General features: G+C 44.5%; 1 protein-coding gene across 6 annotated transcripts in view; it reads left to right on the top strand.

Annotated features, from left to right (window-relative positions):
• shroom3 (shroom family member 3) overlaps positions 1-19,769 on the top strand; it is a 34,159-nt gene extending 14,390 nt beyond the window's left edge. For 3 of the 6 annotated variants that reach the window (XM_058617122.1, XM_058617121.1, XM_058617120.1), the window contains 23 exons: positions 2,758-2,931; positions 4,179-4,301; positions 5,296-5,496; positions 5,981-6,285; positions 6,357-6,579; positions 6,674-6,729; positions 7,005-7,422; positions 7,500-7,793; positions 7,894-8,317; positions 8,799-8,920; positions 9,007-9,156; positions 9,679-10,106; positions 10,185-10,418; positions 10,510-10,717; positions 11,028-11,361; positions 13,255-13,313; positions 14,074-14,820; positions 14,896-15,112; positions 15,382-15,512; positions 16,195-16,288; positions 16,413-16,578; positions 17,210-17,331; positions 17,916-19,769. In XM_058617122.1, coding sequence (XP_058473105.1) covers positions 2,758-2,931; positions 4,179-4,301; positions 5,296-5,496; positions 5,981-6,285; positions 6,357-6,579; positions 6,674-6,729; positions 7,005-7,422; positions 7,500-7,793; positions 7,894-8,317; positions 8,799-8,920; positions 9,007-9,156; positions 9,679-10,106; positions 10,185-10,418; positions 10,510-10,717; positions 11,028-11,361; positions 13,255-13,313; positions 14,074-14,820; positions 14,896-15,112; positions 15,382-15,512; positions 16,195-16,288; positions 16,413-16,578; positions 17,210-17,331; positions 17,916-18,299 — 5,614 coding nt within the window. In that variant the 3' untranslated portion in view covers positions 18,300-19,769. The remainder of the gene's footprint in view (positions 1-2,757; positions 2,932-4,178; positions 4,302-5,295; positions 5,497-5,980; positions 6,286-6,356; positions 6,580-6,673; positions 6,730-7,004; positions 7,423-7,499; positions 7,794-7,893; positions 8,318-8,798; positions 8,921-9,006; positions 9,157-9,678; positions 10,107-10,184; positions 10,419-10,509; positions 10,718-11,027; positions 11,362-13,254; positions 13,314-14,073; positions 14,821-14,895; positions 15,113-15,381; positions 15,513-16,194; positions 16,289-16,412; positions 16,579-17,209; positions 17,332-17,915) is intronic. The other 3 variants (XM_058617123.1, XM_058617124.1, XM_058617126.1) reach the window with 3 other exon arrangements.
• The last annotated feature ends 775 nt before the right edge of the window (positions 19,770-20,544 follow it).

Raw genomic sequence — 20,544 nt, 5'->3', positions numbered from 1 at the left:
AAAGTGAGTCACCATGGAGAAGGTTTGGACCAGCTCAGCTTTTGATTAAAGTAACATCACTGACTGCAGCTCATTTACATACAAGGGACCACAAAGGCCATTTTATCAACTCTACAACAACATCTTCATTCTCTTACGTCTACGTTCACGTCTTTATCTCACTGTTAGACTGAAGTGTGTAAAGCACTCACTCTCCCACACCAAACCTCATAGAGAAAATCATCACACACACACACACACACACTGCTGCCTCCATCACTAAATTCTAATGTCTGATTTTGTCACTTCGGCTTTAAAATCCTTTGTTCAGATTTCGCTCAGTGACACAAATTGACCACACGAGGCAGCAGAGGACCAGCAGCTAAAATCACTGATTTTCTCTCTGGGCTTTGGTGTGGGAGAGTGTGTGTGTGTGTGTGTGTGTGTGTGTGGGGAGAGTGAGTGGGTCACAGACTTCAGCTTCGGAGTTAATTAACCCTGAGATGAGGGAAACTTTCACAGAGCCAGTTCAGCTGAACTCTGAGTGGGTTACCCTGGCAACAGACCTCGCCCTAATGTCAGTGACTGGGTTTATATTTACACATGAAATCGTGTCGAGCAAAATGTTTTCATGTAAAATAGAACATGGACGATGTTTTTCAGGTTCCAGCTGAATCAATATCTAATCTAATGTAACAGATGCATTATCATCATTAATGAAAGGATGAATGAGTGAATTACACTGTCTCAAATGGAATAGGGTTCATTTATTCACTCCTCTCTTCACATAAATGTCATGTGATCATATTTCTGCTAACTGGATTCAAATGGAGGCTGTGCTCTTTGTTTACCTGTTGCCATGGTGAATCATAGTATCAGAGCTCCATTGATGAGCATTAACTCAGAGTGAACTGAACTCATGCTGATCAGCTGTTCTGGAACCAGAACTCACGGTTCTGAAACGGGCCCTGGTCAGTAAATGCAACACGTCCGTTAACAGGAAGTGACGTCAGAGAAGTGACAGTTTACTGCTCTCTGCTCAGGAGGTCATGACCCTCGGTGTTAGGATGTCCTGTCTGTGCTTCCCCTGTGTGTGTGTGTGTGTGTGTAATGATCATCATGGCCTCAGGAGGGCGCTATAGTTTGACAGTAGAATTGAAGCCTTGTTCAAAGATCAGATCATGTCATGTGATCTTTTATTGTGAAAGTGTGAACAGTTTCAGCTTTTCATTCATTTTTATTTTTCATGGACATTCTTTATATTTGTATCCCGTATGTTTATGAATGAATTATATTTACTTAACCTTTATAATATAATATAATAATAAAACCAATAATAAACTTTTTAAACCTTCATTGTAAATTATTATCAAGGTTTCACAGGTTTTAACTGTGATTATTCATCATATTATAACAATGTAACAGGATTTATGCAGTTAAATGAAGTCTTTATTATCTTTATTAAATTACAGTTAATATACTGTGTGACATTACAGTGACCTGCTCTGAATGGAACCAGAATCAGAACCAGAACCAGAATCAGAACTCTTTGTTGATCCCTGCAGGGAAAGTTTTTGTTTAGATTAAAAAATAAAAAATAAAAATTGGAGAATATAAATATTAACATGTGTTTGTGTATTTTAAAACTGAATCAAATTAAATTCTCATATAAACAAAAAATAAACAGTAAATAAAAACAGCTGCGATGTTGATTAAATAAAATATGTGAAACTAACGATAAACAAGAGTAGGATGTCAGGACGCAGCAAGGCATTATGGGATTTGTTGTTTGCTCATTTTCATTTTAGTTCAGTGTGTCGTCGTTACACAGTACACACACACACACACACACATGTTCTTCTTCAACATCTTTCTTTTATTCCCACTCATGTGTTTTTATTGTGACACACAGTTTTTCACACAGTTATTCTGGATTAACATTAATCCCATTGATATGACATTATTCCTAATCCTCCTAAATCTCACCTGTGATTATTCCAGTGTTCAACGTGTCATGTGACTCTTTCTTGTCATTCCTACTTTAAATCCAGTCCATGTTTTGTTGTTTGCTGAGTTTCATCATGAGACTGAACCTTAAAATCGGTTTCTGTTCAAACTCATCAATAATCCACTGTTAACCTCTCTCTCTCTCTCTCTCTCTCTCTCTCGCTCTCCTCCTCCTCCTCCTCTTCCTCCACTTTTACTTTATTTTGACCTTATTTTGAAGGAACGACAGATTCTCTCTCTTTTGTGTCGTCCCTTCTTTCCTTTATCTCGCTCTCTGTTTCCTCTCCTCCTCTTTATCAGTCAATCTTCTCCCCAATGACTCTTATCTTTCTTCATCCTCCCTCCTTCTCTCTCCCCCTCCCTCCCTCTCTCCTCACAGTCTCAGTGTCTCTCGCTCTCACACACACACACACAGTGAGGATGTTTACTGCGTTCTTTAATCGTACGTCGGCCTAATGACACTTAATTACTTCATTTGCTTAACGAGCTTCAGGGCGAGTCCACGTTCCAGCAGAGACCAGAGAGACAGACACACAGACTCACAGACAGACTCACAGACAGACACAGAGACAGACACAGAGACAGAGACGGGACCTGGAGAGATGATCTCTTGGAGCTTTGATGGAAAACAGGAATAGATTTTTTAGTCTTTGTGGAAATGCATAATTTATTTAGAAGAAAGTTTGAAATTTGAGGGAAAACTTGAAGAAAACGTCTGAAAGACAAAGAAACTTCCCTAAAGGAAAGTTTCTTGACTTGAGTAAATTTCAGTAGAACTGGAATCATGGAGCTGCTGGAAGTTTTCTATCGCAGGAAACTGCGCAAGAAGCAGAAAAAGTCAGCGCTGGGCCGGTCAGAGGGGGCGCTGTGCCGGGCGCCGTCTGAGGCCGGCGTCAATGGCCTCGCCACCGGTCTCATCTCCAGAGTCCTCAGGTTCACCAGCAGGTAACAATAACCAGCACAGCTTTATTAAGGGTTTATTAAGGGTTATTAAACAGGTTCATTACTCACTAAAACTTACTTAAAAACATGATTTATTAAAGCTGCAGTGCGTAACTTTTGATGACTTTTAAAAGGAGACAAAGTCATGAGGACATTTTATGATGTGAGGACATTTTATGATGTGAAGACATTTATGCTGTGAGGACATTTTATGATGTGAAGACATTTATGATGTGAAGACATTTATGATGTGAGGACATTTTATGATGTGAAGACATTTATGATGTGAGGACATTTATGATGTGAAGACATTTATAATGTGAAGACATTTATGATGTGAGGACATTTTATGATGTAAAGACATTTATGATGTGAGGACATTTATGATGTGAAGACATTTATGATGTGAGGACATTTTATGATGTGAAGACATTTATGATGTGAGGACATTTATGATGTGAGGATATTTTATGATGTGAAGACATTTATGATGTAAAGACATTTATGATGTAAGGACATTTATGATGTAAGGACATTTATGATGTTGGACATAAACAAATAAGAGATTTGGAAATGTTATTTTTAACCCTGACAAAACTGTGTATATATGAGTTTCAGGGAAAATATCATTTTGAGCAGATTCTACTCAGTCCAGTTCAATTCAATCCAACTTTATTAACCTTGTAAACAAATTCATTTAAACATAAAAGACATCGTTCCGTCGCGTGTGAAAATATCATAATTGTTTACAAATGCAGAACGTTTATTTAACGAGGACATTGAATTTCAAATGCATAATGTGTTTTTTGTGTTCAAGTCACGTCCGGTCATTACCCACAATCCCGTGGTCTCGTTCTTACACAGATAAAATCTTTCATCTGTGAGGATGAAGTCGTAGTAGAACATGAGAAAAAAAAACTGTGATTATTACGTCTGTCTGTCTGTCTGTCTGTCTGTCTGGTAATAATGAGCTATCTAAGCATGAAGTTAGCTTAAACATGACATTGTTGACAACAGTATCTTTATAGCAAGCTAGCTATTGAACTTCTTGTGACCTGTCTGTATAAATGTGAAATTAAAGTTAGCTAAAAGATGATTTAGCTGACAGCATATCCGTCTGTCTGTCTGTCTGTCTGTCCGTCCGTCTATCTGATGAGTTTTTTTCTTTCACCGCTCTTTGTATAAAACAGTCACAGTTGTATCCCGTGTGAGATTAAAGGTGGTTCAGTTTAGTAAATCTTGTCTTACAGACGCAGCGAGCTGGCGTCTCGTCCTCACTCGTGGCACTCAGCGAAGCTCGGTGAAGGACAAAGACAGTTGGACCAGGAAGACGTGGACACCATGAACACCTGGCACAACAGCTACCACACAAGGTCAGCGGTCAAAGACGCTTTCACCTGACGTTCTGAGGACTTGTGTGTTTTCTTGTATTTGTCACCTTGTCAGGACCAGTAGTCCTCATGGAGACTTAAACCTGGTCCCAATGAGGCAGAACGTAATTTCCGAGGAACTGGTTAAATTTAGGAGTAATATTTGTGGTTATAGGTAAAGTAAGGATTAGTCATTAACTGATTATGGTTATGGTTAGTGATAAAAGTTTGTTTAAATGAATGGAAGTCTATCAATAGAAAGACCAGAATGTGTGTTAACAGGCCATTGATGTCATGTGCTGTAGACAAGGGCATTCCTGATGCCCCTCCCCCTCGCCTCTGTTTCCCAGTCGCACACACACACACACACACACACACAGACAGACACACTGTATCCTGTTAGTGTAGTTGTCTTTGACTTCAGTTTTTATGAGGCAGAGAAAATCCCTGACACACACACACACACACACACACCGTGTTCGGTTGAATGACTTTGTGGGTCAGACTGTGACGTAAACACACACACATTGACATTCCAGTCATTTTCTGTGGAGTGAGGTAACTTTATAACTTTTATCTTTTGTTAATCTGGCACAGATGTTCACTCAGACTCACAGATTATCTGTTGAGATTAGAGAGGCCAAAGGTCACAGTGGCCTCATAAAACGTGTTTTGGGGGCTTTCTTCACATTAAATGAACCATTTTAAATTATTCTTTGTATATGATTATAACCTCGTACCTAAGAATCAAAGCAACAATGCTGAACTGTAGATCAGCAACAAACTTCTGATTGGTCAGAGAGTGTCGTCACCGAAGAGTCATGAGCACGACGTCAAAGCAACAATGTCCAACTGTAGATCAAAGTGAAAAAAGACTTACAAATGGTGAAAACATGAACGATCATCTGCAACATTTAGTAAATGTGTTACTAACAGAGGAGACAGCTGCTGAAAACCACGTTTTCTTACTCTCTCGCTGTCTCACTCTCTCTTTCAGCGCTTCGACCACCAACCTGTCCAGCGGCTTTGACTCGTCCAGCGGTGGTTACCTGAGGAAGAGTCCAGACCAGTACAGCTCTCGAGGCAGCATGGAGAGTCTGGACCCTCCCCAGTCCTCGCAGCTTCACTCTGGAGCTCAGCAGCACCACAGTGGACCCCACCCGGCCTACGCCTCCTGCCACCAGCTGTCCTCTGCCAGGTGAACAAACACACCTCGAGGAACAGGGGACACTTTTAGGATTAAAGTCACAATCTGCAAGTTTGATCACACTTTTAACAAATTGTTTCGGTTTTTTTTTGAAGGCTTCAGCTACTTAGAAAACTTTGTAAAGCACTCACTCTCCCACACCAAAGTCCATAGAGAAAATCAGTGATTTTAGCTGCTGGTCCTCTGCTGCCTCGTGTGGTCACTTTGTGTCACTGAGGTCAATCTGAACGTTGGATTTCAAACACTCAAGTGACAAAATAAGACATTTGGACTTAGTGATGGAGGCAGCAGTGAACCAACAACTCCTGTGTGTGTGATGTTAAATCATTGACATTGGTGCGGGAGAGTGAGCGGTTCACAAACTTCAGTTTCCAAACCAGGAAAACAGTCTAATGGAAAGAAAATGTCACAAACACATTGTTAAGATATTATAGACTATTTTAAAACCTGATCTATTTATTTATTGCTGTTTCAGATCCTCCAACAGCATCGACCACCTCCACAGCAAGCGAGACTCGGCTTACTCGTCCTTCTCCACCAGTTCCAGCATCCCAGAATACCTCGCCTCAACCCCGTCCTTTAGTCCCGAGCGCTCCTATTCACTGGAGACAGTCTCTCATAGAGGAGGCGAGAGCAGAGAGATGCACCAGGCTGATCTTCATTACATCCGGACAGTTTACGATGTGAAGCAGGGCTTATCTCAAGAGCACGAGCTGAGTTCCTCCTCCGCTGCGAGAGGTGGAGGAGGCACGAGGTCCGGGCAGAGCCAAGATCTGCAAGGTAAAGATAGTGTTTGAAGTTTTCCGGTGTTGTAATAGTGATGTGATGACGTCAACGTCTCTTGGTTCCAGGAGTCTGTTACCGTGGCAGCAGCAGCGGCAGCAGCAGTGGTGGCGTGCCGGCTTCTAACCGACACAGCGTCGGTCCAATATGGGGTCCAGCAGCTAACTGTAGCTCCTATGAGAACCTGAAAGGGGTGCCAGCCCCTCCGCGGCGCAGCGACAGCTACATGGCCATCAGGAACCACGACAGACCAAATTCCTGGTCCAGTCTAGAGCAAGCTAGATCACTGCGGTGAGTCCGATCTGTGGAAACAGTGTGAAGGAGAGGATTGAACAGAACAGAACTATTCTTTGCTAACATTATTTAATCTGGATTGTGTGATCAGGTCTCTGCAGAAAGGTTCCTGGCATCACTCCAGTGGCCCTGTGGCCTCGGGTGCAGGTAAGTTCATCTCTATTTGTATGTCCTTGTCCTTACTTTGAGCGGTGGGTTGTACAAGTGTGGGTTGTACAGGTGTGGAGACCTTCTCGCACAACCTCTCTTCCAAGCACAAGTCCATGGTTATTGTCGTTGTAGTCGTCTTGAAACCAAAACTTGGTTGCAGCACTGAGTGAGCTGGTCCACATGGTCACACAATGTTGGAGAGGTCACATACATCCCCACAGGGTTGTGGATGTTGGAAGAATGAAAACAACCTTACTGTTTTTTTGTTTCAGCAAAAGGCTCTTATGGCACAGAGGGTCTTCTCCACACCGTCATAGAGAAGAGTCCAGAGAGTAGTCCTACCACAAAGCCCCGGCAGGGTGGAGGGTTTGTCCAGCCTCCTTCGCCTCCTGAATTTTCCTCTGGATCTGCAGGCCACACACCGCACTCTGGCCGCCTTATACTTCCCACAGTTGTGTACCCCGTCCCCCAGCCTGAGCCCCACTACACGCAGATGCCCAGCTCCAATCCTGGATCCGGCTCCTCTGCAGTCTATCCTGCTCTCACCAAGGAGAACAGTCAACATCAGTACCAGGAGTCGCAGGGAACTGGACTGAGGGATGAAGGAAAGATATCATCTTCAGAAAATAACATTTCTTGGTCACATTACCCTCACTCGTCGCATGCACCATCTGCCTCGTACCAGCTCAGGTGATGATGTTATTTAATATTTGTAAAGTGGTTCACCCTCAAACCCCATAATTCTAACTCAGCTTTTCTTTAATCAGGCTTCAACAGGAAGAGTCGAACCTCAGACATAACAGACCGCACATGAAATCAGATGTAGACAGAGCAGAGGGTCAGACAAGAGTCCAAAGACCTCACAACCACCAGGAACCTCACAGTCAGAGCTTCCAAGGGTCCTACACTCATAAAGGCCACGGACCTCATGACCTAGTGTTCCAGGAACAGAACCAAGGTTTCCATGTTCCCCAAATCCAGTCATCATCCGGACCAAGGCCTTCATCCTCACATGAATGCAGGGACCCACATGTACCTGTGCAGCCCAGGGACAGGAGCAGGTATGGAGGGATGAGTGTCTAATAGTTAGGGTTGACAAAGTGCACTCTCGTACAGTGAGTCAGTCTAATCAAACTTTCTTCTCGTTCTTCCTTCCTCCAGATCAGTGGACCACACCAGCTTTCATACAAACCCAGCGACATTCTCCAGGCCAGCTCAGGGGCAGGTACCATTTACCCACTCACTTGTTCACCCTCAGTCTCAGGCTCCACCCACCTCTGCCACCCCGTCTTCTCCTCGTCACCTCAGTGACTCAGTACCACTGCAGTACCAAGACTGGGAGCACAGAGACAAGGACGACGACAGAGAACATCCCCTGACCCGTCTGGAGAATGCCCTTGCTGAGGTCCAGAGATGCGGCAGCTCTGACAGCGTTATCTCTGCCAGTAGCCACGATGGCAGCCAGATGCCGACACGCAGCCTGTCTGTGTTGGAGAAAGTCAGTCGTTTTGAGCGTGGGGAACAAGCCGGAAAGAAGCGTAGTTACAGCACAAGCCATGCAAACAACACAGCCAGCCATCTGAGGGTAAGATGACTGTGAAGGTTCTCAGTCATCTAGGTCATTATGTCTTCAAGTGCTCTTGCTTTTTTTGGCTTCTCCGTGTAGGGGTTGCCACAGCAGATCATCTGCCTCCATCTTCTTTTGTTACACCAACTGTCCTCGTGTCCTCCTTCACAACATCAATCAACCTTCTCTGTGGTCTTCCTCTTTTCCTCCTGCAGCAGCTCCATCTTCATCATCCTTTGTCCAATATAATCACTATCGCTCCAAACCATCTCAACCTTGACTCTCTTACTTTACTTTCAAATTGTTCAACCTGAGCAATGCTCATTTCCATCAGTTGTATCTTCAAGACTGTAGAAATAAGCAACTGTACTTGAATTTAGCTTCAGATATTTCACCTCTCATCCAAGAGGCTTCTTAAGTTTTGAAGAATCCAAATATTGCTTCATACATTTGAACATCTTACATCTAATTCACTGTTTTGTTTCTGATACTTAATCAGACAACTGAAAAAGGCCGGCGCTCCCCTTGTGGAGCAGACGACCTGAGAAACATGTTGGAAAGAAGCACCAGTAGTGCCAAACCCCACAGAACCATGAGCTACAGAGGAGGAAGCAACGGCAGGTAGAATGAAATACCCACCTCTAACTATTTTAAAAGCAAACTAAATTTAATGAATTTTATTTATAATGTTTGTGTGTGATGATCAGGACCCCAATAGATCCCAGTTCAGCCCTTCAGAGGAGTCGCAGCACCTTCCAACTGGAAGAATCCAGGGAGGGCTACAGCAGCAGAGATGTCCACCATAGGCATGACATCCAGGAGGTGCTGGGCCCCATGCAGGACACATCCTTCAACAGGTCAGAGTCCTGCAGCAGTTTTGGAGTACTCCAACAAGTCTGCGTCTTTAGGTCCAAGTACCTCACGAGGCCAGAGATCTCTGATAGGTCACAATCTTCCAAAAGGTCTGAGTCTGTGTCACCAGAATCCTTGGTCAGAGTTCTGTCCTTCTACAGGACCTTGTCCTTTCAAGCAGAGATGAAGATGTAGTGTAAAATCAGACTTTTTGATTTGGCTGCCATTTTCTCCTTCCAAAACATTTATCTCCGGAATGCAATGAATACATTTGGACCCATTGTTTTTCAGGGACTGAAGGACACACATTAATTTGAAACTGACAATACTGTGACGCATTCAGTCCTTAATTGGACCACGCAGCAATGGTCTTCCAAAGGGTCAGGGTTTTTCAGGTCAAAGTCCCTCAGCAAGTGAGAGTTCTTTGACAGTTTATGGTCATCAGAAAGGTCAGGGTCCTACCCTAGATCAGAGTCTTTCAGCAGGTCTTGGTGAAGTTTTGACATTGAAAACTTGTCTCTAATTAGATCCTACAGGGAATCTTTGAAAGATGCCCAGACTAAGGTCCTTCGGTCCACCTCCTTCAGACGAAGAGACTTCAGTTCCTCAAGCAGCCCGCAGCCTCCGCCTGTCCCCGCCAAGCAAAACTCCCTCGAGAAAAAAGGCCCAAAAACCAAGCCCAAACCACACGGCGTCATCATCAGGCCAGCGTCTCCACCACTGGTCACATCCCCTCATGCTACGAAGGAGCGGCATATGGTCACCCCAGAGGTCCGTGGACCGAGTCCCCCGGCTCTTCCCAGCGCTCCACCGAGTGGACCTGCTGTGATGCGCATCTGTGGCCGCAAGCGGCTAATGGCAGAGCAGAAGAAACGATCATACTCAGAGCCAGAAAACCTGAATGAGGTCGGGGTTTCAGATGTTGAGACTGTTGCCCTCTTCAGGCGTGGAGGAGGTAAATACAAAAGCAAAGCAACTTTTTCACTGGTCTAGGAGTGTGTTTGTCGCTAACCATAAGCTTCATCCCTGATAGAGACCAGCGTGGCAGACCGGCGGAAGATGTTTGAACTTGCGGCAAGTCGTGTTGGGGTTGGTGCTCATCAGAAGGCCACGTCCAGACCAGAGCTACGACAGCTTCAGCACGACGCTCTTGCTGAGTATGTGGAGAGGAAGAGAGGAGCTAAAAGAGAAGATGGAGGACAGAGAAGTGGACCGAGGCCTTGCAGTGCTTATCTACAACCTGACAACAGCAACCATCCAGGCCGAGGTATGAGGGAGTGATGTGTGCATACAAACACAAGCAAAGCTATGACTGAGTGATGATCATTTATATTTTTCTTCTCCCTTCTTCTCTTCAGGCTCCTGCAGTTACTCAGAAACCTTCAGCCTCTCCTCCGCCTCCAGCCTCCTCTCCCTCCAGGACTCTGGCCCAGAACGAACCTTCCCTGTTGAGAAGCGTTCCTCCTCCACTCTTCCTCCTGGAACCGACCTGCGCGACTACCAGTCTAACCTCTACTACCCTGGCAGGGTCACAACCCCACGGCCTCCACCTCAGCCACCACAAAGGTAACCAAAACCAGAACCTGCAAATAGAACTGATATTAAGAACTTGTACTCATCGGTCAGTCGTGACACATCTGTACTAATGGTGCTGCTATTAATATTGAAATTTATGTTTTGTGTAACCTCTGGGAATCTGAATCTCTTGAAATGCTAATATGTGTAGCTGCTAACTCAAGATGCATCTCATTTATTAAATCAGCTAAATAATTTCAGAGACATTAGTCAAGAAATCAGTCAGATCCTTCGCCACTTTGTTCCAGACCAAATTATCTATAAACCATGGATTGACTTTTTTCCTGGTTTCTCTTCCCAGTGCTCCTCCCGGTTCACCCCCTGAGCTTCAGACCAAGACCTTCCATAATCTGAGTCCTGAAGCAGGTCTGAGTAGACAGAGCCAGTCTGTGAGCAGAGACTCAGGCCTGGACCAACAGCAGCAACAGCAGCAGCAGCAGGACAAAGAGCCACAAGAGCATCCCTTCAGGCTGGGACTGTCCAGGAAGCTCAGTGGGGCCCTGCAAAGAGCCGGGTCAAACCGCAGCACCGGGAAGTCGGCTTCTGCTGAGGATCTGCTGGAACGATCCCAGGAGAATCAGATGACTCCTCAACACTTCCGCTCCCGCTCGTCCCCGATCATGGACACTTTACAGGTAACACAGATCCAATGTCTCCATCATTTACTCGACTCACTCTGTGTCCAACCATCGCCAACTTTCAGGAATCCAATGCTAACCTTGATTGGTTAACGGTGAGAAAGGTGCAGATTTATGAATGACTTCTGGTCGCGTACAACCCAACCTTGATGGTGATTTCACACCAGATGAGAAGTGAGAGACTTTAGTTGCTCGACTATTTCTGTTAGCTCACATTACAGCACCGCAAGTAAGCATTAGCCACAGCTGCTCGATGGGGCTAAAGTTAGAGCTTATGTTGACACGAGTTTTGTGTCTTTGTGAGATTCTTGTCATGACATTCAGGCAGTTTGTGTCTCAGCATTGTGTCTTTGCCATAACTCCGTTAAAAACATAAGTGTGTGAAACATTAGCATCAGGTTTGGTTCTGAAAAAGCCAAAGAAAAGACGTGATGCTTTTGGTTTGACAGTATATTTAATAACGACATTTTTCCATGAAGGGACATTTTGGTCCTGAGTCACAGAGGAAATTCCTCAGAGTTTCCTGTGAGGTGCCAGAGAGACGGAGAAGACGGACAGTGGCTGGGCGATGTCTGATGTGCATGAATGCAAAGATAGCACACACACACACACACACACACACACGTACAGAATGTATGACATACACACATCTGCAGTGATCTTAAAGGACAAATTTGCAGTTTATCTCGCTCAGTGATCGGAGTGGCCTGTGTCACATAAACATCATTACTGTTCAGTCTGTCCTCCTACGACCACACAGATGTGCACACACTGACTTACTGTGAAACTACATTTTCTACGTTATCTACTTTTTTGATACGTGGAAATTCTGGTTTCAGGTCTTTTTTTTGGCACCTGTTAGTTCCCACGAAACAAGAGTCTGCATTAGTTTAGCTTTCCACACATGTTCCATTCCAGGTGGGACTGTGCTCTCTTTAGTGTACTAACTCTTTAGAGTTTCTAAGGTCTCAGATTTTTAATGTTCAGCATTCTAAAATGTCTGCCACCATACAAACACTGCTATTTTACCGTTAGCAGCTCTCCTTTGTTCCACAGTAAATCAGTCGAACACGTAGAATTTTAAACAAATAAAAGGAAGTAGATTGCTGTTACTGACAAAGACTAACCCAAGATATGTTTGCGTTTCCGACTTCTCGACTGGAAAGCGATGAACTCACACTCACAGTTCTGACATAAATGTGGATTTCTGCATCTTCTTTGTTGAAAACTGTAAATGAGGACACTCTGTCGTACCACAGTTAGCCACGCTTTAGCTAACTAGCTCGGCTCAAAGGTGGCAGTGTTAGCATTTTCTGGGCTTTCTTGTTTGTTCACTTTCTTAGCACACAACAGCAGAGCAGACGTCAAATTAGCAATCGTGCAGTTGTTTACATATTGAAAAAATAGATGGACAAAGACAAAGTGACTTCAGAGGAGAATCATCAGACTGTTCAGTGCGTGTGATTCGGTCTTTCATCAGACATGTGACGCCTCAGTCTGGATTTATTTTTACATTTTAAGACCTGATGAGACGCTGAGATAAGAGTCAGGCAAGAATGTTCTCTGAGGACGCTAAAGCAGGAGTCAAACCACCAGGGGGCGACTCTGTTGGTTGCTAAAAGAACTCCGTTTGAATGGAAGTCGATGAGAAAATGAGTTTCAGTTCTTTTCAATAGAATATGATCTAATTTTTGTAAATTATGTTCACATTTAGAGGAAAATAATATAATAATATGAGTAAAAAATGTCAACATTGAGATTTTGGAGGCTTCAGAACAAGATTTCAGTCTCTTGGTCGCATTCGGATCAGTTTCCTCTTTCACAGTAATGAGAAATGTACAATACGACTCTGTGAGGAATAATCAACACTTGTGTGTCTGTGCGTTCCAGGATTTCTCTGCAGGAGACGTCAGGACGTTTGGTGTGTTGGTCTCTGAACCTGAGGACAGGTACTGTTCCTCACATGTCCACACAGATCATGTGACCACACAGCTGACAGAAGAGAGGAGGCATGTGAAAGCATACATGACAATCTTTTGGTATGAAGTGAGGAGAGGAAATCTGGCAGTTTACAGTGAAACAGGACGATGGAGGGAAGGAAGGTAGGAAAGGAGACAAGGGAGTCACATATATTGGATTGGACAGAGATAAGGACGTCAGAAGAGGTTAGGGAGTGAGTGTAAAGGAGGGAGGACCTGAGGAATGTAAGGAAGCAGAGACAGAAAAATAAACAAAATACCAACTCCAGTCCTCAGAGATTTATTCACTTATTCACTCTAAATGTGAAGGTCAGAGGTCACATGAGGAATTCTTTGTGTTTATATAAATCTGTCTTGTGTCTGCACGTGAACGGGAACATGAATCCATCACTGGCCGCTCACTGACCTTTAACAATCCCGTCAAAAATCAGAAACACCGACTGAACTGAGAGAACCAGACCTCTGCTCGTTCTCTGTTAGAAACTGACCAATCACAAGACAGTTCAGAGAGAGAGAGAGAGGGCGCCTCCTGGTGGCAGTTCAATGACTAACACAGATCACTGTTCCAGCTGTGGTAACAACTTTCTTACCAACACATTTTGATGAAGGAAAAAGACAAAATGAAACATGTCAAATGGACTAAGACCAGTGGAGACGAGAAGTCCTCATACGTTAAACATGGAGTCCAAATGTCTGAATATAAACATTTCATTCTCTTCCTCCTTGACAGATCTGCAGACACTCAGATGTTAGGGAACCTCGTCTGTCCTCAACTGTCCCAGAACAGTGTGAACTCCATCCAGCCTTCAGAATCATCTCCAGACCTAGGCTCCTCCCCCTTCTCCTCCTCCGTCACTCCTGTCACTCGTAGAGAGCGACGAAGGAGCAGCGAGCGCCAACGAGCCCACAGCACCTCCACCTTGGCGGCCTCCGTCGGTCTGCCCTGCCCCTTCTCCCCCGCGGGGACACTGAGTGCAGGTGACACTGAGTGGCAGACCAGCGAGAGGCTGGCCAACCTGGACGCCATCAGCTTCCCTGGCACCAGCAAAACCCTGGAGACAAACAAAGAGACAAGATGCACTTTAAGTTTAGAGGACACTGAGACAGACGTGGACAGTTTAGAGAACCTGTCAGAGATGCCCACACTTTTACCCCAATCTCAGCTCGCAGTTCTGCCAAACAGGAAGGACAATGAGAAAACTGCGTCCCTTCTGTCCCCTTCCCTCCATCTGTCCGTCCGCCACCTGTCCTCACTGCGGATCTCAGAGTCCAGCCTCTCGAGCTACAGTGACCAGCAGCCACACATGGAAACTTTCAGGGGCCAATCTCAGGAGGACTTTGACGAGGTCTTCCTCCTAACTCCTGCCCCTCCGTCGCCTCCTCCACCAATCAGAGAGACAAGCATCCTGGAGGACTTCCCTCCTCCTCCACCTCCCATCGAGTTGGAGGAAGAACCTGGATACGACTCTGTGGAAAGGTTTGTTATCTTGTGTTTTTATGTAAACTTGAGTTCAGATATCATCTGATTTCACTGGTTTTTCTCTGTCCTCAGTCCAAGCTCAGAATACTTGTCCAGCTCCAGTGTTCCCACGAGGAAGTCCTCCCTTCCCTCACCGACACTGTTTCCTTCGTCCTCTGTCTTCCCGCCACTGTCCACCACTAACACACACACCTCGACCAAGGACAGCTTAGGTTTGGACTACCAGTCCCTGACCCAGAGGGAGAAGACACCTGAGGAGCAGCGGGTGGAGGCGCTGGCCCAGAAACTGGTGAGAACCAGAGGAATCTCCCTTAGTCTAGAGTCCGCCTTAGTCTTTGTACCTAGTTAAGAGTCCGCCTTAGTCTTTGTACCTAGTTAAGAGTCCACCTTAGTCTTTGTACCTAGTTAAGAGTCCGCCTTAGTCTTTGTACCTAGTTAAGAGTCTGCCTTAGCCTTTGTACCTAGTTAAGAGTCTACCTTACACGGCATTGATGTGGTTTATCCAGCTCTGTCTCTGCCGGTGTTCTTGTATGTTTTAATTCTTCTTCTTTGGTCCAGGTGTTGCAGGACCACTCTCTGGCGCCTCTCCTGGACACATGGAGCACTAAATCCACTGTCGAGCTCATGAGTGAGATCTTTCCTCGCAGTAGATTGGTGGATCGATCACAGTGGCATCAGTTGGATGACAGGTAACTATGACATCATGTGTTTAACTGTTCAATGGTTTGCTTGACAGACACCAGTGTGGGCAGCTCCTTCTTTGACGCTGTTTGGATACCAGTGGAAAGGTGACAGAAAGATAAAGGCTGTATCTCAGTCAGTCTCTAACTGCCGACACAGAGGAGAAACAGTCTCTGCATCTTCACTGTGCTTGGGTTTGTCAGTGGACGTCATGTTTAAGTCCTCACTAATGATTTAAAAGAAATTGTTTCCTGTAACCCTAACCCATCACGGTGATTATTTAATAGTTAGACGTGGTTTTTATTTACTCCTTACTCCTTACTTAATCTTTATTTTCTGGTGTCAAATCTCAAGCGGTGAAACAGATAAACACCTGTTTGTCTGTGTTTCTGCTGCTGCTGTTGTTGACTGGAAGTTAGTGGCATGAGTAGAAAGGACAGGACGGACTGGACCAACCTGATCAGCCGTCCTCAGCGTGTGTTTCCACTTAGGCTGAAGACTCAGCTCAGAGAAAAGAAACAAAGGTTATTCACTGATCCTCAGAGTCGCTGTAATGGAAGAAAACACAGGTGGCTTTCAGCTGTATGTAAGGTTGGACAATACTGACACCTTGTGGCCAGAGGAGGTACAACAGAGCACATGTCGTAGGAAGTGAATTTTTTTAATTTAATCTTTTCTTTTTCTTCCCAGGATCCAAGATGGCGTTTGTGTTTCTGCATCAGTGGCGATGACAGACGGACAAAAACAAACCAACATGGATGAGAAAGACCTCAACACCACAAAGGTAAGAGAATATTTAATATATTATTATTATTATTATCATTATTATTATTATTATTATTATTACTGCATTAGAAATCTAATTCATTTGAACAAAATTGCCCACGCCTCCTCTTCCTGTCCACTAGGTGGAGCTGTGTCACGCACTGAGGAGCAGCGTGGAGGCTCTGCAGCAGGAGAAGGAGCTGCTGTGTGAGGAGCAGAGGCGTCACCAGGCGCTGGGCAGTGACATGGAAGCACTGGTACAGGAGAAACTCAGAGACAACGAGAAGGACAAGTACAGCATGTTCATCGGTACAAACACAAAAAACACACTTTATGATGAAATTAAAGCTACGATTGTCAACACTTTTGGTGAAACCATTAAAACAAACAAGTCCAGGAGAAGAAGAGCTCTGAAGTTCCAGACCAGCATTCATCCAGAATGAATGCTGACGTTCTTTAGCAGTAAATCCAGAGTCACCTGCGACGTGTGAAACTCTAACCCACTGTGTCTCCTGCTGCTTTTAAGTGGAACTCGTGAACTTGCAGTTACGACGTCCACGTCGTGTAAAGAACATACTGAACTCTAATAACACCGAGGGTTAGAGTAGAGAAGGGTCGCTGAGCTTCGGCCTGACTCCATGTGCAGTGCTCATGGGCACCGGTGGAGGTTTCCCTTCCAAGTGTGTTGGAGAATCCATGAAGTCTTCATTTACATTTAGACATTTCTTTACTTGACCGTTCCCCAAATGACATAAATAAATGTTTGATGTTGGATATATTTTAATGTTTAGAGCCTCGTGGAAAGGGAACTTGTCTTGTAATCATGAGGCCTGGTACTGGTCTTTGACGTCTTTTCCTGAGCCTGTTGTGTCAGGTGTGTTAGTGTCTGTGCTGCTGCGGTGAAGCCTCGCACACGTTGACTGTGCGATGTTTTTTGCAGGAGATCTGGAGAGAATCGTGAACCTGCTGCTGTCTCTGTGCAGCCGCCTGTCGAGGATCGACCGCTCTCTGCTCGCCGTGGACGCAGAGGAGCTGACGCAGGAGGACGCAGCCGAGGAGAAGGTGAGACGGGTCAACTCTTACTTCACTAGTACAGATGTGAATCTGCTGTCTGTGTTAATGTTCAGCGTGTCTTCCTCTTATCTGTCCCTGTCATGCTGTAAACTGTAATAATTCATCTGCATTGAATTTACCGATCAATCATTAACGTAACCAGACTCTCACCTGTGATGTCGCACAATCACACCACAACGTTATCAAACCGATCAAATTCCACGTGGAGCTAATCCAGTTTCTGCTCGGTGTCTTTATTTACTGTCGTATTTACGTCACGTAAATACTAATAAAAGAGGTTAATAATGTTCCCGTCTGGGTTCATGTTGGCTGCAGTGCTGCAATATGGCCACTAGGTGGGAGTACAGTCATTTATATGTGTTTGTTTTGCACCTGCATTTTAAAAAGAGAGGATGAATTTTTTAAACGAGAAATTTACTCAAACTAAATTTCTGTGGCTTTTATTGTGAAATGTTCACACTGAAACAGGAAGTTGTAACAACCTTCTAGAAAGAAGCCAAATATTCTTTTTCCTTGTTGAAAGTGTTTTTCTTGAGATGATGATAATGAAGTGTCCACGTCCTCGTCCTCAGGCGTCTCTCCGTCGTAAACGCTCTCTGCTGCTCCGTCAAACCGAAGACGCCTGGGAGCTGAAGGAAAACCTGGACCGGAGGCAGCGTGTCGTGCAGTCCATCCTGTCCGGCTACCTCAGTGAAGCGCAGCTGGGAGACTACCGGCACTTTGTCAGCACCAAACCCTCCCTCCTGATTCGGCGGCGGCACCTGGATGACCTCATACGTCAGGGGGAGGAGCAACTGAAACAGCTGTTGGAGAACATTCCGGCGGAGCTGGCGGAGGCTCGCGGTTTGTCGAGGGCGGGTCCGTTCTCGCTGCCGAGCCACGTTACCTGCTCGTCGCTGTCTGTAATTCCAGGCCCTGCCCACCCCGTCAGGTCCACCACTGTGACGTCACTGTGATGTCACTGTCACACGTGGAGGTGAGAGACAGGAAGTGATGATGACAAGACTGTAGGTGTTTGACAAATCCACCATTGTTTGTTTTATAACTCACAGACAAGAGCTCACAGTCGGCACCTGATCAGAACTCTGTGGTCGTGATGTGAACACACAAATGGCCTATTTCCACTGGCCAACTCGCCACGCAACACCTTGCCTCACCAAGCCACGCCTCACCACGCCACGTCTCGCCACACCTCACCACACCTCGCCACGCCACGCTACGCCACGCCACACCTCACCACGCCACACATCGCCACACATCGCCACGCCATGCCTCACCACGCCACGTCTCGCCACGCCTCACCATTCCACACCAAGCCACGCCACGCCACTCCGGGGCGGTCTCTCAGTAACGGGGCCGTCTCTCAGTAACGGGGCCGTCTCTCAGAAACGAGGCAGTCTCTCAGAAACGAGGCGGTCTCTCAGAAACGGGGGGGTCTCTCAGAAATGAGGCGGTCTCTCAGAAACGATACACTGTCGTCTGCAAACACATGAACTCACTAAAAGTGAGTGAAGACCAAAATCAAAGGAGCTGCACGCGTCACATGACGACTCACTGTAACACGACAGTCTGGAGCTTGTAGCACTTTTAGCAGCTTTGCTAACAGGTTTTTACACTGAACCATGAAAGTTAATTCAGCTTCTTTTTCTGTGATTTCAATGTTTCACACTTTTATCTTCATGTGGCAACATTTACACAAATATGCATTTAAAAAAAAAGATACCAAATCTGAACAAGGTGAGCGGAGGAGTTGCAATCTGCAGCCTCACCACTAGAAAAGTGAACAGAAAAGTGTTTATTTAAGGAATGCAGAAGTCAGGGGTTTCAAACTCGTGGCCCCCAAATTGACGAATGTGGCCCACCACCAGTTTTTTGCTGTTCAATGATTCATTTAAGTCATATATGTTTTTATTCATATGAAAACAAACAGTGCAATATCATGTGATATTTGTTTCAAGCTCCTATCATCCACTCCGGCCCCAGAGTTTGAGAACCCTGACCTCAATCATGCTGTGGTCAGATCAATAATCAATATTCAACTTTTATTAAAGTGAAGTTGCACCATTTTCTTTTTTCTTCCTCTGTTAAATCACAATTCTAATTTGTCAGTGTCACAACATAACACTTTTTGTTCTCTCTCTCTCTTTTTGTACGCTTGAGTCGCAATTCAGTTGCAGCCATTTTGTTTTCCCTGCAGAAACCCCTGAATCTGCTCTACAGGATCAATATTTATTGTATAATTCAAAAGGTTTTTCACAGCTTCTCCTCTCACCGACGACCACTTCTTTTATGTTATTTTACTGTTTATTATTGTTTATTCACACTCTCAGACATTTCTCGTTGAATTTAATTCATCGTTTGCTTTGAACGAAGGGCGAATGGAAAAAAAACTGTTGCAAAAATAAAAGTATTTTGTATTTGCTTTATGATTGTGTCCAACAACAGGCTTGTCCTACACACACAACAGACACACACACACATTCTAATTTTACTCTTCACATAGTGTGTTAACGTAACCATTTTGTAATGTTTTACTACAGTTGTAGTAAATTATACTGTTTCTGAGCATTATTTGTTTCTGGAAATCATCCTTAGTGCAGTGGTCAGCAACTGGTGGCCCATGGGCCAAATCTGGCCCACCAGAATTAATATCCGTCCCAGGAGATGATTTTAAAAGTCTAAATTTTTTTTCTTTTTTTATTAAAATGTTTGCTTTTCCTCACATAAATGACAGATTTCAGAGCTTTTATTTTGAAAAATCATTTTTTAAATCAACATGTCATGTTTGTACGAGATGGAATTTCCATTAGAAGAAAAACATATTTCAATTTCTTAGGACAATATTGGTCTTTGGGCAAATTGACTTGAGGACCCTGCCTTAGTGTCTGCTGACCTCACCTGGGGTCCCTGCCACTATTTTGGAAAGTACTGGACAACCCAAAATGTCAACAGGGATTTTTCTAAATATTATTAACTTATCTTTAATCAGCTTTAAAACACTTGAAATATTTTTTAATATATTTGTATGTGATTATTATTTAATTTTTTTTGTGAAGTATGAACAAAAACAACCAGAACAAAATCAAAGTAGAAAAAGTAAAAACATGATATGAAAACGTCCATGAATTATGCAAATGAGTGTGCTTACGTCATCCACAAACATCCGGGTCACCTGCTGGAATGCAGCTTCAGGTGAGGCCA

Source organism: Solea solea, chromosome 19 (genome assembly GCF_958295425.1).
Source record: "Solea solea chromosome 19, fSolSol10.1, whole genome shotgun sequence".
NCBI classification, from domain to species: domain Eukaryota; kingdom Metazoa; phylum Chordata; class Actinopteri; order Pleuronectiformes; family Soleidae; genus Solea; species Solea solea.
This window is presented reverse-complemented; position numbering and strand designations above follow the sequence as displayed.